General features: G+C 34.8%; 3 protein-coding genes across 4 annotated transcripts; all 3 read left to right on the top strand.

The window, feature by feature from the left end:
• Nucleotides 1-367: 367 nt before the first annotated feature.
• On the top strand, nucleotides 368-2,654 carry stmp1 (short transmembrane mitochondrial protein 1). Its single transcript, XM_046873514.1, has 3 exons — nucleotides 368-508; nucleotides 774-827; nucleotides 2,193-2,654. The coding sequence occupies exons 1-3, from the start codon at nucleotides 494-496 to the stop codon at nucleotides 2,262-2,264; spliced, it is 141 nt and encodes a 46-aa protein (XP_046729470.1). The 5' UTR covers nucleotides 368-493; the 3' UTR covers nucleotides 2,265-2,654.
• Nucleotides 2,655-5,482: 2,828 nt separating this feature from the next.
• Nucleotides 5,483-11,817, top strand: golt1ba (golgi transport 1Ba). Its single transcript, XM_046872456.1, has 5 exons — nucleotides 5,483-5,628; nucleotides 7,427-7,518; nucleotides 9,225-9,403; nucleotides 9,753-9,834; nucleotides 11,195-11,817. Exons 1-5 carry the CDS (start codon nucleotides 5,604-5,606, stop codon nucleotides 11,231-11,233), a joined length of 417 nt encoding a protein of 138 aa, XP_046728412.1. The 5' UTR covers nucleotides 5,483-5,603; the 3' UTR covers nucleotides 11,234-11,817.
• Nucleotides 11,818-15,846: 4,029 nt separating this feature from the next.
• On the top strand, nucleotides 15,847-17,457 carry spx (spexin hormone). Of its 2 annotated transcripts, none has more exons than XM_046873086.1 (6): nucleotides 15,847-16,022; nucleotides 16,553-16,633; nucleotides 16,783-16,840; nucleotides 16,921-16,956; nucleotides 17,063-17,149; nucleotides 17,229-17,457. In XM_046873086.1, exons 1-6 carry the CDS (start codon nucleotides 16,017-16,019, stop codon nucleotides 17,285-17,287), a joined length of 327 nt encoding a protein of 108 aa, XP_046729042.1. In that variant the 5' UTR covers nucleotides 15,847-16,016; the 3' UTR covers nucleotides 17,288-17,457. The 2 variants fall into 2 exon arrangements, with proteins under 2 accessions (XP_046729042.1, XP_046729041.1); XM_046873085.1 differs by having other exon boundaries at nucleotides 15,851-16,022; nucleotides 16,921-16,983.
• Nucleotides 17,458-17,586: the final 129 nt, after the last annotated feature.

The raw sequence follows: 17,586 nt of genomic DNA, 5'->3' as shown, positions 1-17,586 counted from the left end.
GTATGAATATGTCTGTATTTTTGCATCTTTATTTCAGTTACATACACCAGATTAATAGTGAAATGTTTGTCATATATTAATGAATTCTGATTCTGAACTGATTGAGGTTTTAAAGCACTGGAAGTGTAGTAATAAATACAATAGTATTATTATAAATAAATACTAAATACCAATAAAATACAATCATGCTGTAATTCCTTGAGATAAGCATTTGTCGACATCTGCTGGACAGATTTTGTAACTACAGTAAAAATTTTAAAGTAAAACAATTAATTAAGTAAATATTTGAATATTTAATGCCTTACAATAAATTAAAATGTGAGACACTTAATTAATTCGTCATTTATGTAAAAAGTTTGGAGGCGTTTTTTATTTTATTGCTTGGACGTTTATTCTGAAATGCATTAACGAAATAGTTGTGCTTGTGTTTGGAGCAGACTTCACAAATCGAAACTATTTAAAACTTCATTTATTTCCACCCAAAGCTCTAAACATGATGCAGTTTATCGTGAGTATTTATGATGTTTGGACGTTTAAATAATATTCATATTTAGGATACAATAAATCCTTAAATTAGCTTGCTAGTTACATGGCTAGCTGGTGAAGTGAGAGTTGTTAGCACATGACGTTAGCAGATTTGTTTATAGATAATGCTGGATAATATAACAGGCCAAGAACGAAAACATCATTTTACACCTTTTTGATGATTAATGAGTCAAAAAACAGGTCATAAATAAGGAGAGGTTGTAGTAAGGTGTGTGTTTGTTTTGCAGGTTGGCTTCACTTTGGGGAATGTGGTTGGGATGTACCTCGCACAGAACTATGAGGTTTGCTTTAAATATCCTTCTGTTTCTGATTTTCTTCCTAATAAAATAAATTAAAACATTAAATAATTTGATTTGATCGTTTTGGACATTTAATCTGACATTAAAGAGTGGTTTGATGTTATCAAACCAGCTGCACAAATATTACACATACACACCTTTTGGAAAAATATTTTTAAGCACATTTCTTTCTGCTTTATAGACTTCAGAATCACGTGATGAGTGTAAAAACGTGTTAAATTAATGGCAGTCATCACTAATCACATGTTTAAAAAGTCTGAATCGATTCCACAGGCTTTTCACATGCGTTTCTTTGATGTGTTTCTCAGTCTTTTGTTTCAGACAACTAACAAACAGATTTATGATTACAATCTAGTCAATAACACTAAGTGTGCAAGAAGAACAAGCCATCTATAGCTTATTAAATATTACAATAGGTCTATTTTACAGTTAGAATATACACTGCCCATTAAAAAAAAAAGTCACACTAATATTTCATTGGTCCGCCTTTAGCTTTGATTACGGCATGCATTCGCCGTGGCATCATTTCAATAAGCTTCTGCAAGGTCGCAACATATATTCCTGTCCCTAATTGATGATTGGAGAGTCAACTGCAGCAACCCCAGATCATAGCACTGCCCCCACAGGCTTCTACGGTAGGCACTAGGCATGATGGGTGCATCAGTTCATCTGCCGCTCTTCTTACCCTGATGCGCCCATCACTCTGGAACAGGGTTTAATCTGGACTCACCAGAAAACATGACCACCTTCCATTGCTCCAGAGTCCAGTCTTTATGCTCCCTAGCAAATTGAAGATTTTTTTTTCCCGATTAGCCTCACTAATAACTGGTTTTCTTAAAGCTACACAGCTGTTTAGTCCAAATCCCTTGAGTTCCTTTCACATCGTGCGTGTGGAAATGCTCTTACTTTCACTCTTAAACATAGCCGTGAGTTCTACTGTTGTTTTTAACGATTTGATTTCAACAAAAGTGATCGCAGATCATTCAGGATTTTCTTCTCCATTGGTTCTCCACTGTCCTTCCAGTTTTTAATGATGCGTTGGATAGTTCTTAACCCAATTGTAGTAGTTTCAGCAGTTTCCTTTATATGTTTTCTTTTGATGCATGCCAATAATTCGACGCTTCTGAAACAGATTAACATATTTCCCATGACCACAGGGTTAAATACCTTGCCAGCTGAAACATGATCATCTATGCTGTAATTATCCAATTTGTTTAGGTGGTCCAAGTGGTCACTTTTTATTTTATTTATTTATTTATTTATTTGGTAGGGCAGTGTAATTATTCATCAAAAATAAATAATTTTGTTCTAATAGTCTGTGTCTACCATTTTGTCTTTGTACCAAAGGTTCCAAACATCGCAAAGAAAATCGAGGCTTTTAAAAAGGACGTGGAAGCGAAGAAGAAGCCTCCGGAGTGAAGCCAATGCTGATGAATGGTTGATCTGTTTATTGTAAACGTTACATTTGAGTGATGCTGGTGATATTGATGACACTTTACTGAAATAAATTACATTCATGTTAAAGAATCTCATAAATTTATTCAGCAGTGCCTGAAACTAAGTTAATGATTTAATTTTTTTATGTTTGTTTACATGTTTTCCTGGTTATTTGTGATATTGTCATGCATGTTGATCTGTTTTAGTTTAAAACATTTATATATAAATCTATAAAAATAGTGGATCAGAAGTGCTTTCAGTCTCTGGATGAACTTTGGGTCCTTTTTTTTTATTGAATGTGTCGGTGCTAAAAAATGATTGGTCTACATAATGTGCAATATTTTAAAATAAACAGCTTTACACAAAGAGTGACCATGAACTCATAGTTCGTTACCTTTTCGTAAAAAATTCTAAAAAGCACTTGTGAGATGATAAATCAACAGTGTTAATATTCCACTGAGGATAAATGTAAACTGAAAATTGTCTTCGATGTGTATTAATTTCAAAATAAATTCATCAGTTCAGGGAATCAGTCATTGCTGTTTTTTCCCCCTGATGATTTATGGTCTTTATCCTTAATTTCTTTAAACCCTGAAAGAGTCCAATATCCCTGCTATGCATTATGATAATGGATAATGAAAAAATTATGTAATCCATATGAATTTGTAAGACAGAATACTATAAAAGATTAGATGTAAAATATTTACATTCACATATAGGATGTTGAGAAGATGAAGGAAGTATTTTAAAGAGCTGATGAACAAGGAAAATGATAGAGAGAAGGTTGGATGGTGTGGAGATAGTGAAGCAGGAAGTGGATAGGATTAGTAAGGAGGAAGTGAGAGCAGCGATTAAAAGGATGAAGAGTGGAAAGTCGGTAGGACCAGATGACATACCGGTAGAAGCATGTAGATGTTTAGGAGAGATGCAGAGGAGTTTTTAACTATATCGTTTAACACGATTTTGGAAGGTGCGAGGATGCCTGAGGAATGAAGGAGTGAGCTGGTGAAAAGATGATCAAAAAAATCTTAATCGTGCCTCTCTCAGCTTGTCTCTGAATCATTCTGCCTGTGTGCTTCCTCTTATCAAACTAATTTCTAATTTTGTCCATCGTCATCACTCCTAATGAAAATCACAGCATCTTCAAATATCCCACCTCCATCTCGGCCTCTTGTCTTTTTGTCAGTGCCACTGTCTCTAAACCATACAACATAGCAGGTCTCATCACAGTTTTAGCAGATATTCTTCTATAACAAATCACTTCTCCACCCACACCACCAATACTTCTCTAATATGCACTCCATTACTTTGCCCAGTTGACCACAGGTACTTAAACTTATACACCTTCACCACCTACTCCTTGCACCCGCATCACTCCACCACACCAGTCTGTCATTTCTAATTGGGTCGTATTCAGAGATGGGAAGTAATGAAGTACAAATACTTTGTTACTGTTCTTAAGTATATTTTTATGGTATTAGTGCTTTACTTTAGACGTAGGCTAGTTTACGAAGATAACAATAAGCAAGGCAGAGTACAGCAAGAAGTATGGGGCTAACATGGATAACACAGAGGGAGTAAACATGACTGAGAACAGAGACATTCCTGATCATCATCATCATCATCTTTTCTCTGCTTGTGTTCTAAATGGTGGTTGTTCAGCCTGGACACATTCATTAGGTAACAAAATTTGACATTCTTTGTTTTAATATATTAATATGAAGTAAGGTCCAGTCACCAGCATGACACTAAAATAGGTAGTAGTAATGATTACTTTTTACTTAAGTACATGTCAGAGCCCAAACTTCTTTACTTTAACTTGAGTGAAAAGTGTAGTCAGTACTTCTATTAAAACATAAGTATCTGTACTTTTACATAAATAAAGGATGTGTGTTATTTTGCCACCTCTGGTCATATTGCTTCTTAATAACTCAGTTAGATCTCAGGTCTTTCTATCTGTTCTATCATCATTTTGAAACCAGAATCTGCTTTTTATCTACTTTTTCAGTTCATACCAAAAGTCTTAGACGCTATTCTAAAACAAGATTATTTATCCTCCATATGTTGTGTTCTACTGGAATGGGTCCTTTGATAACATTCAGTGGAAATAAGTGTGTACACTGTTCACACTCTAAGTATTTAATTATTAATACGGTCAATAATGTATCTTATAAAATACATAATCTCTTCTATCATGCCAAGCTTCATTTAAAATTTACTTTTTTTTTTATCATTTATGTACTTTATAAAAGATATTTGATCCTTTATACTCTTTCTGTTGTGCTGAGGAATGAATCTGTTCATCTCTTCTTGGAATGTGGACCTTCAGACTTGTTGTGGAAGGATTTCTATTTCTATGAAGAGGCCATGCGTTGGAATATATTTTTTCTTTCTTAATCTCTCTTAATCACAACTTAATTTTCCTCGTGATCTCGACATAAGTTGTTATCTCGGTATCGTGGCTTACATTTCTGGTGATGTTGACATAACAAACATTGTTTCCTCGTAAACAGAACTTTTTCTCCATGATGCTGTGATGATGCTGCTTCTAGAACACACGCTCATTCTGAATACACAGAAAAAAGAAAATGATGATCACAAAGAAACCATTATTGTTATATTAAGATCACAAGAAAATTAAGTCGTAACCAAAAAGTAAGGAAAAAAAAATATTATACTAACAGGACTTGCAGTATAATTTTTTTTTCTTTTCTTTTTGGTTACGACTTAATTTTCTTGTGATCTTAATATAACAATCATGGTTTCTTTGTGATCATCATTTTTTTTTTACTGTGTATTCAGAATGAGAGTGTGTTTCTACATCTTTGTATGTATATATTTTTGTATATATTTTTGTATATATATTTTTTTTATATATACAACAGAATTGATCTGTTGTTTTCATCCAATTCATCAATTTTCATCCACAGAGGTTCTGTTTGGTTACTATGACTTTGATATAAACAAACAAAAAAAATGCTTTTTGATCAACCTTTTTGTTTTTCTTACACAAATGTAAGATCTATTTTTCTGTTTTTGTTTGAGGCTTAAACAATACCTCCAGCAAAACTAATTTCTAAACTCTAGTTTCTTTATAATAATAATAATAATAATAATAATAATAATAATAATAATAATAATTCAAACGAATTATAGGACTATTCTTCCGGTATTCGCGTTGACAGTTGCGCGCATGCGCAGCCAGAACCGGAAGTGGACACTGCAAAACTGTTGCTGATGCAGTTCACCTGCGATTGGAGTGTCCAAGCGACAGCTGCCTTCCAGTTTCTCATCGAGTTTAAAGTCTAAACCTTTGCAAAGATGATATCTCTCACTGATTCACAAAGTAAGACGGTTAAAGCATATGTTTGGGTGATTGAAACTCAACAATAGGGTTGTGTTTGTAAACTAATAGCTTAGCACTCAGCTAACTCACACAGCAAACTTAACCCAATCCAATGGCATGTGTTTTTTTTAAATAATGTTTATGTGCAGATCTTTAGGAAGAAATGTGGAGATTTTTTTAGGTCTTAAAATGCGAAACTATAAATTAATATTACTGAAATGTTTGACATGTACTTATGCATCATGAGCAGAAATGTTCAGCTTGTGTGTAATATTTGTTTTGTCAAGTTTATTTCTATAGCGCTTTTCACAACTGAAATTGTCTCAAAGCAGCTTTACAGAATTTTAAGAGTTAAGGTGAATGGTGTGTATTTATCCCTGATGAGCAGCCGTGGTGACTGTGGCAAGGAAAAACTCCCTTAGATGTTATGAGGAAGAAACCTTGAGGAACCAGAATCAAAACTCATTTGAGTGACATCAAGACTGTAATTATAATCTTTAAACAATGCAGAACACTGGAGAGGAGAACTAACATGAGCACTGCAATGTAAGATTATGAGTCATGTTCTTTCTACAGTCTTTTACAGTCTTTTGTGGTTATAAAACTAGGAGCTACTGAGCAACTTATAAAATAGCCCAACATTTGCGATCACCACAGATCCAACACCAGCTTCTTCATGTCAGAGCCTTTAAACACTCATGGAGGTTCAGTGTCCAAACTCCACATGAAGCGGGATCCAACTTGTACGTCGCTAGATGGTTTGGGATGTTTGGGGGGTCGGCATCTACTTCTTTAAAGGTCCACAATCTTCATGAGGTGGAAAACAACTGGAGCTGGAGCAACCTCAGGATGCCTCGGGATGGGTAGAGAAAGAGAAGCAGTGCAGAGAAGTTAGCGTAGCTGCTGTTCATGATATTAACAGCACAAGTTGATAATGTGCATGTGATCAGATGTACTGGAGCACAAGGTTATGATGTGATGTGTGTTATGAGTAGGCTTTGCTAAAAAGATACGTCTTTAATCTGCACTTAAACTGGGAGACTGTGTCTGAGCCCTGAACACTGTCAGGAAAATTAATCCAATGTTTAGGAGCTAAATGTGAGAATGATCTACCACCTTTAGTGGACTTTGCTATTCTAGGAACTACTAGAAGTCCAGAGTTTTGAGATCTCAAGGAGCATGATGGATTGTAGCGTGTTAGAAGACTAGATAGATACATGGGAGAGAACCATTTAGTGTTTTGTAAGTAAGTAGCAGTAGTTTGTAGTTGATTCGAAACTTAACAGGAAGCCAGTGTAGGGACGATAAAATTGGGGTTATATGGTCATATTTAAACAAGCAGGTTTTCTTCACTGTATGATAGGTTTGGTTTCTGCCTAAATCGAAATATATCATAAATTTCAACTCCAAACTAAACCACATTATTAGCCTTTATAATGAAACACTGATAATGTGGAGCATGTTGTGGTCTTACCCTAAAACTTGGAGTATTTCTAAGATTATCTACCTGGGCAGAGTGTACAGAGAGACTAAAACAATAAAACCCTGCTGTATCACTTAGTAGGCTGATGCAGGCTGTTGAATGGCATTGTGGGTAATGTTTGTGAAGTGAAAACATCATTTTGATGGAAATAGATGACAAAGGATTCCAGAAAACAGAAATGAATTTCCAAATTGAATTTCAGATTTATGTTGCGATGGATTTCTTCCAACACTGTAAAGCTTACAATACAAAGTGGAGTTTTCCTTTAAGAACACGGATTCTGTTACTAATTCCATTACTTTATTCACACCTCAGAAATCGGGATGGGACTAACAGGCTTCGGAGTGTTCTTCCTATTCTTCGGGATGATCCTGTTTTTCGACAAAGCACTCCTCGCTATCGGAAACGTAAGTGTCTCAGGGTGTGTCTGTTGATGCGCTGTGGATACGTGAAAACTTGAGTCGAGTCAGAACGGTTAGGACTGTCAAGATGGCCATATCTGGTTCACAGCATGATGCTGCTTAGTTCTGGATTCTGATTTGTCAAAACCTGATATTGAAGGTTTTGATCAAGTTTTCTATAAGGTGAAAATTAACATTAATGAAAGGAGTCTCTAGCTAAAGTAAAATAAATAAAAAAATAAATATATATTGCTTTTGTTAACCAGGTTAAGTTCCAATTTCAGTTTAGACAGAGGTTCTGTGTAGACAAATATTATGTTTCAGTAGCTGTTTGTATATCAGGTGAGAAATGTGCAGCTGCTGGGTGAGTTTTGTTGATGTAGACAGACAAAGTAAGTATTTTGCTAAATATAAAAAGTGTTGCAAAGTAGATCATTGAGTCTTAAGCAGAAGGTGAAAGTTGCTCAAAAGTTCTTTTGAGTTGTACATAAATGAATGAATAAATAGCCTAAACTAACCAATTAAGTACCTGCATATGTATTGATCGCCAACATGGTTGGATTCCAATGTCTACTGTTGTATGTATAAATGTGTGCTTTAATCACAGTGAGATCTTGTTGTCCAGTAGTAATGATATTTACTTTAATCATGTGACAGATCTTGTCAATTTGATGTAGAACAAGTTTTCCATTTGAGAGTCAAACAATATATCAGACTTATTACACAGTCATTTAAGAGTTGAATGAGTTAGGCAACAGACCTGACTCACTTGAAAGATGAGGGTTGAGATCTGACTACAAAAGAACCATTCGAGAGTTTAATAAGGTGATCTGATTTATTCACAAGAGACATTTGGGAGTCGAATGAGTCAAGCAATAGTTTGGATTTACTAAAAAGGGTTATATAAGAGCTCATTGAGTGACCAACAAGAGCTCTGTGTGTGTGTGTGTGTGTGTGTGTGTGTGTGTGTGTGTGTGTGTGTGTATATATAATATCTAACATTTGTAAGCTTTTTATTTAGTTCCAAATTTTCCCAGCTTTTTGTTGAATATTTTCCTGTAACAGCATGACACTAATTTATTTGCTGAAACTACAATGAGCTGGAACTTATTAATATGTAAATAAATAAATAAAATATATAATTTTTTACATTAGGGCTGTCAAATCTGTTTGACCATTTTTGTTTAAAATGAATAAATATAAAAGAGGTGAAATTAAAACCTTAAATTAAAACGCATTTTTTTGCATGTTTAAAAAAAAAAAAAAAAAAAACCCTGAAAAAAATCATTTACACATCCGGCAAATAAAAAAGTCTGTGTGGAAACATAGCAAAAGTTCACTTTGCTGTCTTGATAATTTACGTAATTTAAAACACCAAAATGACTTTAAAACATTTACAAGAATATTTTATCTTCATGCTCTATGTTGAGTTTGGATTCACTATTAATAAACATACATTTGCATAAAGTATCCATATTTGTTCATGCCCATGTTAAAGAAAGTATTCAAAATTTAAAGTGTTAATCTAAGGTGCATTTTAGTACAGATAAAAATGTACGATCACGATTAAACATTTTAAGGCCTAATAAATACATATATATGCTATAGTCCTGAGTCTGCACTTGTAAAGACTTTTCCTGAAAATGTTCAAAAAGCTCCTTCAACTTCCCAACTCTCCATACAGACGGTTTTCCTCTCTCTTCTCTTCCCAGATCCTGTTTGTGGTGGGCCTCGCTTTTGTCATTGGTCTGGAAAGGACTTTCAGGTTCTTCTTCCAGAAACACAAGATGAAGGCCACCAGCTTCTTTCTCGGGGGTGTGTTCATCGTCCTGATTGGATGGCCTATCATTGGAGTGGTGCTCGAGTTTTATGGCTTTTTCCTTCTGTTCAGGTAATGATCTTAACCGTTTTTTGTCACCTTATAAACTCTGCATTGTAACTCCCGCTCAGAAAGGTGCAGATTAATTCTGCTCTTATCCTAATCTAGCTCTCTCTCCTGCTTTTCCTTTCTCTCTCTCTCTCTCTCTCTCTCTCTCTCTCTCTCTCTCAAAATGAGAAGGAATTATATTGTAAATACAGAATAAATAAAGAGAAAATATTGTATTAAACAAATTAATGACAGTATAAAGACACTATATGCCAAACGATTGAAAAAATCTTTCTCTCCCTCCCCCCCTCCCTTCTCTCTCTCTCTCTCTCTCTCTCTCTCTCTCTCTCTGTGTGTCACACTGTGTGTGAAGGGGTTTCTTCCCGGTGGTTATTGGGTTCATCAGGAGGATACCCATCCTCGGCTCGTTGTTAAACCTGCCCTTCATTAATGGGGTAAGTGTGCTGTGCTCTGCTCTGGTCCTCTCTATTCGCTGTGTCGTGCTCTACACTGACCCGAGCTACAGGTACCATCCAGTAAAACTCATTTCTAATTGTCACATATTTCGCTGCCTTTACACGTCCTGTAGTTTATCCTGCTTAAGATTATAGTTTCTTATGTTAATTAGGCTCCAATTTCACTAAATTATTAACCAATATACAATTCCTGTCATATCTAGTCACATGGCTGCCTAGAATGCTTTGCTTAATTACTTCATTCTGAAATCCTAAAAATGAGTAATGATGGTTAATTGGTTAATTATGCAAATAAGAACCTTAAAAAATGTCTTTAAATATGAGATGATCATATATTATTGCATTAAAATGGCTTTAATTTATTGTTCAACACGAATGCTGCATTTATTAAAACGCCTCCTGACCTCAGAGCAGGAGAAAAAAAATCCTCGATGGAATTCCTTCTTAAGAGTTTTCCTTACAGCAATCAACATAGAAACGTTAATTTGGTCTCAAATGTGTTTTTTTCCCCACTTCATAATTCAGGAATGATGTAATAATAATGTCCGTCTAAATCCAATACTTCCAACTTAAATCCAATGCAACATTAATCCCGCTTAATAAATCTCAGATGCAATTGAGATGTGATGTGCATGATGATTCTTTACTCGCAATGAAGAATCGCGCGCGTGTGTGTGTGTGTGTGTGTGAATTTGTCTTTGTTGTTTTCTTAAAGCCTTCGTAACTCTGAGTGGACAGTCAGCAGTCTGGGTCAGTCACTGCTGCATGTATGCACGAACTCACCCCTGTCTGAGATCATTAAATCACTTCCTCTGAGGTCACATGATCATGATGTACCTTTATAACACAGCACCATTCAGTTCTGTTTCCGATTGGCCAGACAGAAATTGCAGGGTTGTTTATTCATTCACATTCATGGGGATAGTGATATTTTCTGAACTGGATGAGAAGTCAATTTAACATCAGAAGCAGTTTGACATGGCGTAGCCTTAAATGGATAAAAATGAAAATGGAAATTGAATGGAAAATGTTACACTAGATTTCTGTGGTATAAGAGGAATAAAAGCATATCCTGTGACAAGGAACTAATCACCTACTGTATAAGTGGTAACAGTAACGCAGAGTTACTTCAGCACCACTCTTGCTGAGAATTTTCTTGGAACAGCACACGGCCATGATAGATACCTGAAACCTTTATACAGTATATGTTTTGGTTTTTTCATCAAAAGCTCTTCATTCAATCGTTTCAGATCTTCTCATTGTTGTGAAATCTTTTCTTTACACTTTGTGATTGCAGGTTTTTTTCTCTTTAGATAATTATTTTCTTTGTCTTTCACAGTTTGTGGAGAGAGCGGGCGAGAGCAACAGCATGGTATAACAGACACTGTGTCTTTCCTTCTCTTATTTATGACGGATTTCCTTTAACAAACTGATTTGAGATCTAAAAGCCATGCTGATTTTCTTTACCCTTTGTACACATGTGTGTGTGTGTGTGTGTGTGTGTGTGTGTGTGTGTGTGTGTGTGTGTGTGTGTGTATGAGAATGAGAGAGAGAGAGACTTATATTTTTAATCTATAGAAAGCCAATCCTTGTGTGTGGGAACTGAAACAGACCGGCATGTGGAGTTATTTATATACATATTATAAGGTCTGTTTTTGCTGTATCCAAAAAAAAAAAAAAGACAAAGAAGACAAAGAAAGAAAAAGAAAAATTCTCCCTGTCCTTCTTCATGTCCATGGAGGGAACTGTGCAGGACGATGTAAAACAGCCAGAAGGGTTTGTCCTGTTACAATGACTGCACTTTGCTTCAGGTTGCTTCAGCCAACACTAACGTCTCTTACGTGAACGGTTCACAATCAGTACTTTATTTTTTAAACAATGCAATTTTTCTATTAAAGTATTGAGATACTGTTGTCATACTTGCTTTGAACTTTGTAAATACAGTTTTACAAAACCCGCAAAGCTGATGTTTGTCTCTTGAGTCATTCAAAGACTAATTATAATTAACAAATCAATTAATTACCTAATTAAATTGTTAATGAATATTTATACCACAACTGTTAGTAAAATGAGAGCAAAATGTATTTAATTAATTCAGTTATTAAAAAAGTTTAATTTGATATTTTTTCCCCATTTATCTTAAGATTTTTAAGATTAAAAATTTGTAATTATAATACTTTATATATAGATTTGATAAATATTAATACATTATATAATTAATATATACTTAATACTGATATTGATATATTTTGTTGATTAATTGAAACATTTGAATTACTGTATGTTGTGTTTTAAGGCTTAAGATAATTTTTTTTAGGGTGGCAATAATTTTGAAGGACACTGTATACTGTGTTTTTTTTATTTGTTTTTTTCCATCATGAATTACAGTTTTATTTGAATAAACTTAAAAATTTGACAAAATTAGCTACTATTTGATTTACCATTTTACAAACTGCTCTTTAACAAAACCTGAAGAAAATCTGTTATTATTTATTAGGAAGAAGCTAAAGAAGTGTCTAAACGTGACTAAAGTCAGAAGTCTTTTAGGGTAGACCTTAAAATGTGATTGTCATAAAAACATATTGGTAATGACAACACAAGTACAAATCAGGAAAAAAATTATTTTATATAGAGTAAAGTCAGGCTGCTTTTTTTTTTTTTTTTTTTTAACATTTTTTACTTTTACATAATCTTATGCTTTCTTGTAATTAAAAAGATCACATTTCGGAGCAATATTACGAATATTATTACAAAACATTGACAGAATATAGTACAAGATGGCTTTGTGTCATGTAGGCACCAAAATTCACGCACTGGGCCAAAATCTAAGATTAGTCAGAGACGCAAACATGGATAACCAGGCCCACAACATTTTTTTTAACATGATGCTTCCACCACTTTGCTTCACAGAAGGGATGTTCTTTGGATGTAGGGATTGGCCAAAGCACTCAATTTATACAAATATTAAAAAAGAAAAAAAAGGCACTCCAAGTTAAACGGGAACATGAAGGTACATCACTACATTACTTCTTTTCCAATTATAGAACATCCATTCAGTCCATAATTCCAGGCTTGTAATAAAATCTATGTGTAAAAGGGAGAATGATGAAGTGAGCCACAGCACAGTTATTATTATTATGATTGATCTCTGCTAAAAAAAAAAAAGGCAAGTGGAAGTGGCGTAGCGTTGTTAATAACCTCAGGTCAGATAGACGGTCAATAGTGTTTCCAGTGGAGACCATCATCAATCCTGGGTGAGTGGGGAAGCCCTTTCATCAGATGGCCATTCATAAAATGTGCGAGAGAGAGAGATGCTTCACTGATCACCCTGTAAACACATTCATATTTCCACAGGCCTCTCGGTAGTTCATCTGGTATTTGTAAAAGTCTCTGCTTTGGAATATTAATACCTTCTTAACATATTAAATACTTTTCATGAAGATATAGTGTATATGGTTTGTAATGGAAGCGCTTGAGTGGCCTGCTATTGAACACCTTTGGGATAAATTGAAACACTGACTGCACCCCAGGCTTTCTAACCCTACGTCTGTACATGAAGTGGTAGCTCAACGGAAAAGGTGTTGAAATTCTGATTAGAAGGTCATGAGATCAAATCCCAGGACCACCAAGCTGCCACTGTGAGGCCCTTAACCTTTAACTGCTCAGGTGTATGAATATGTGTCACACTGAAAAATTATTATAATATCAAATGGGGACTAACTTTTTTAAAACTGTCCAAAATTCACATTATATTCCTTTATTATTTTCCTTTAATTTTGTTATGTAATAATATATTTTATTATTACATTATATTGTTATAATAAATATTACTGATTTCTGCATGTATATAATATAAATTCATGATACAAATATATATAATTTCTACATGTTGCACGTTACCATGCTGTAATAAGGCATTATTCAAATTAAAATTGTTTATATGATAAAAGTTAAAGTTCATAATGTAGAATCTTTTTATAATGCGTGTATAAATTGTTAACTGAATGCACTGCAAGTGTTTATTAGCTTGATTTCCTTGGCAACAGTGTTATAATATGCCATTAAGAAATTACACTTAGAAAAGTGTTATAAAAACAAAACATATAAATGCTATCATTATATATATATATATATATATATATATATATATATATATATATATATATATATATATATATATATATATATATATACACACAGGAGTGCAGAATTATTAGGCAAGTTGTATTTTGAGGATTAATTTTATTTGAGGATTTAATTTGAACAACAACCATGTTCTCAATGAACACAAAAAACTCATTAATATCAAAGCTGAATATTTTTGGAAGTAGTTTTTAGTTTTAGCTATTTTAGGGGATATCTGTGTGTGCAGGTGACTATTACTGTGCATAATTATTAGGCAACTTAACAAAAAACAAATTCATACCCATTTCAATTATTTATTTTACCAGTGAAACCAATATAACATCTCAACATTCACAAATATACATTTCTGACATTCAAAACCAAACAAAACAAATCAGTGACCAATATAGCCACCTTTCTTTGCAAGGACACTCAAAAGCCTGCCATCCATGGATTCTGTCAGTGTTTTGATCTGTTCACCATCAACATTGCGTGCAGCAGCAACCACAGCCTCCCAGACACTGTTCAGAGAGGTGTACTGTTTTCCTCCTTGTAAATCGCACATTTGATGATGGACCACAGGTTCTCAATGGGGTTCAGATCAGGTGAACAAGGAGGCCATATCATTAGATTTTCTTCTTTATACCCTTTCTTGCCAGCCACGCTGTGGAGTACTTGGACGTGTGTGATGGAGCATTGTCCTGCATGAAAATCATGTTTTTCTTGAAGGATGCAGACTTCTTCCTGTACCACTGCTTGAAGAAGGTGTCTTCCAGAAACTGGCAGTAGGACTGGGAGTTCAGCTTGACTCCATCCTCAACCCGAAAAGGCCCCACAAGCTCATCTTTGATGATACCAGCCCAAACCAGTACTCCACCTCCACCTTGCTGGCGCCTGAGTCGGACTGGAGCTCTCTGCCCTTTACCAATCCAGCCACGGGCCCATCCATCTGGCCCATCAAGACTCACTCATTTCATCAGTCCATAAAACCTTAGAAAATCAGTCTTGAGATATTTCTTGGCCCAGTCTTGACGTTTCAGCTTGTGTGTCTTGTTCAGTGGTGGTCGACTTTCTGCCTTTCTTACCTTGGCCATGTCTCTGAGTATTGCACACCTTGTGCTTTTGGGCACCCAGTGATGTTGCAGCTCTGAAATATGGCCAAACTGGTGGCAAGTGGCATCTTGGCAGCTGCACGCTTGACTTTTCTCAGTTCACGGGCAGTTATTTTGCGCCTTGGTTTTTCCACACGCTTCTTGCGACCCTGTCGACTATTTTGAATGAAACGCTTGATTGTTCGATGATCACGCTCAGAAGCTTGGCTATTTTAAGACTGCTGCATCCTCTGCAATATATCTCACTATTTTTGACTTTTCTGAGCCTGTCAAGTCCTTCTTTTGACCCATTTTGCCAAAGGAAAGGAAGTTGCCTAATAATTATGCACACCTGATATAGGGTGTTGATGTCATTAGACCACACCCCTTCTCATTACAGAGATGCACATCACCTAATATGCTTAATTGGTAGTAGGCTTTCCAGCCTATACAGCTTGGAGTAAGACAACATGCATAACGAGGATGATGTGGTCAAAATACTCATTTGCCTAATAATCCTGCACTCCCTGTATATATATATATATATATATATATATATATATATATATATATATATATATATATATATAACAATTAACAATTAATTTTTCCCACCTATTTATTATTATTATTATTATTATTATTATTATTTTGTCAAAGGTGTACAAACCCATCCCTGTACTAATCAATGTTTCTTGACCTATCACCATAGACACTGCTCATTAACCACAGTACTGAGTGTGTGTGTGTGTGTGAGTGTGAGTGAGAAAGAGAGAGAGAGAGAGGGAGAGAGAGAGAGAATTCCTCCACCCTCATAATATAAATAGGAGTGATTGTTTAGGAGGGACTTTATCCACACTTCTTTCTCTCTTTCACTCTTTCTTACTCACACTCTCTCTCAGGTCTCTATTAAGCTCCACAGGCTGAGGAGCTCACAGCAGAGATATGAAGGTAAGAGACTTACCTGTGTGTGTGTGTGTGTGTGTGTGTGTGTGTGTGTGTGTGTGTGTGTGTGTGTGTGTGAGAGAGAGAGAGAAACACTTCAGTAATTGAAATTCAAAATTATGCATTAATGAAGTCTTAATAATAATAATAATAATAATAATAATAATGATAATGATAATGATAATAATAATAATAATAATAATAGCAGCAGTGTTTATACTACTTAATTATTTTTAAATGGTAAAACTTGTTTAATAAATGTATTTGTTTAATCTAAGAAGGCTCTTGCACATGTTTATTTTTTCTTTCTACAACTTTAAATGTATCAATCATTTGTAGTCCTATTTATTAGCAGGCATTTGTTCCTAAAAACAAATACCATTTGGCATTGTCTTTTTGTTAACCCCTTTAAAGATCAGCTTATTATTTTTTATTCCATTTTGGTAAATAAAATAAATGTAGTGATGAGCATAATTTATAAAAAAAATATATAATAATAACCTGTGTGTGTGTGTGTGTGTGTGTGTGTGTGTCAGAGTGTGAAAATGTTTGCAGCTTATGCACTGCTGTTCCTCTTGCTGTCCTCGCTCGTCTCTCAAGCGTACAGTGCTCCAAAGGTGACACACACACACACACACACACACACACACACACACACACACACACACATTAATATTACCATTTTTACCACTTGCATTGAGAAGATATTTGCTTTTATATGTATATGTACATATATTCCTTACATGTAATATGTATTGAACTTAAGGCCAGATTCCAGCGGCGTAACTGGACCCCTCAGGCTATGCTGTACCTCAAAGGCACACGTACGTACATCATCTGACAGGTTTCCTCAAATTCATCATCAGAGTTACACTTGTTTTACTTTAAAATATTGTTTCTGCAGAAGGACGACGTTTCGTTTCGGTGGACAGAAACGAGGGTGACGTCTTTGACACACTCCACTTAGGTCAGAATTAATTTTTTCTGATCACATTCTATAAACCCTATTATTATCTTTATTTGTATTGTTTCTTTCCTCTTCTCAGAAACACAGAATGAAAACACAGAGAATCTGAGCGTCTCCAAGGCAGCCACAGTGCTCCTCAACTTCCTTCAGCAAGCCAAAGATGAAGGTATATAAGTTATTCACAAATATAATCAAGTATAAGTTTGCCATGAAACAAAGGTGTGTGATGACTTTTTTCATTTTAGGGATGGATAATGGATTATTTTTGCAAGATGCACCAGTTTGGAAAAGAGACTACTTCTGAGACAGTATAAAATAACTGAACTGTACAGTTTTATTTATTTCTGTTCTTTCTGTATTAGCTCCTGTTTCATGTAAACTCATTCTTGTTTAATGATTATAAATGTAAAAATACACAGATTTTGAACTTCCTGTGTGTTTGTGGTGTTTAATAAACCAGATTTGCCCCAACAATATCTGTTATGCTCCATCATGTCTAAGGCAAGCTGCTGAAAATACGTAACAAACTTGCTGTTTATTGAACAATTCTGCATCAAAACGGATAAAAAATGTTCGCTTATGAAAAAACAGTTAATCTAAGTG

Source organism: Silurus meridionalis, chromosome 18 (genome assembly GCF_014805685.1).
Source record: "Silurus meridionalis isolate SWU-2019-XX chromosome 18, ASM1480568v1, whole genome shotgun sequence".
In the NCBI taxonomy this organism is placed as follows: domain Eukaryota; kingdom Metazoa; phylum Chordata; class Actinopteri; order Siluriformes; family Siluridae; genus Silurus; species Silurus meridionalis.
This window is presented reverse-complemented; position numbering and strand designations above follow the sequence as displayed.

Coding starts and splice junctions, on each gene's coding strand:
- stmp1 (XM_046873514.1), top strand. Junction 828..2,192: donor ACCTCGCACAGAACTATGAG/GTTTGCTTTAAA, acceptor TTTGTACCAAAG/GTTCCAAACATCGCAAAGAA.
- golt1ba (XM_046872456.1), top strand. CDS start 5,604: ATGATATCTCTCACTGATTCACAAA. Junction 9,404..9,752: donor GGCTTTTTCCTTCTGTTCAG/GTAATGATCTTA, acceptor CTGTGTGTGAAG/GGGTTTCTTCCCGGTGGTTA. Junction 9,835..11,194: donor ACCTGCCCTTCATTAATGGG/GTAAGTGTGCTG, acceptor TGTCTTTCACAG/TTTGTGGAGAGAGCGGGCGA.
- spx (XM_046873085.1), top strand. Junction 16,634..16,782: donor AAGCGTACAGTGCTCCAAAG/GTGACACACACA, acceptor ATTGAACTTAAG/GCCAGATTCCAGCGGCGTAA. Junction 16,841..16,920: donor GCTGTACCTCAAAGGCACAC/GTACGTACATCA, acceptor TTGTTTCTGCAG/AAGGACGACGTTTCGTTTCG.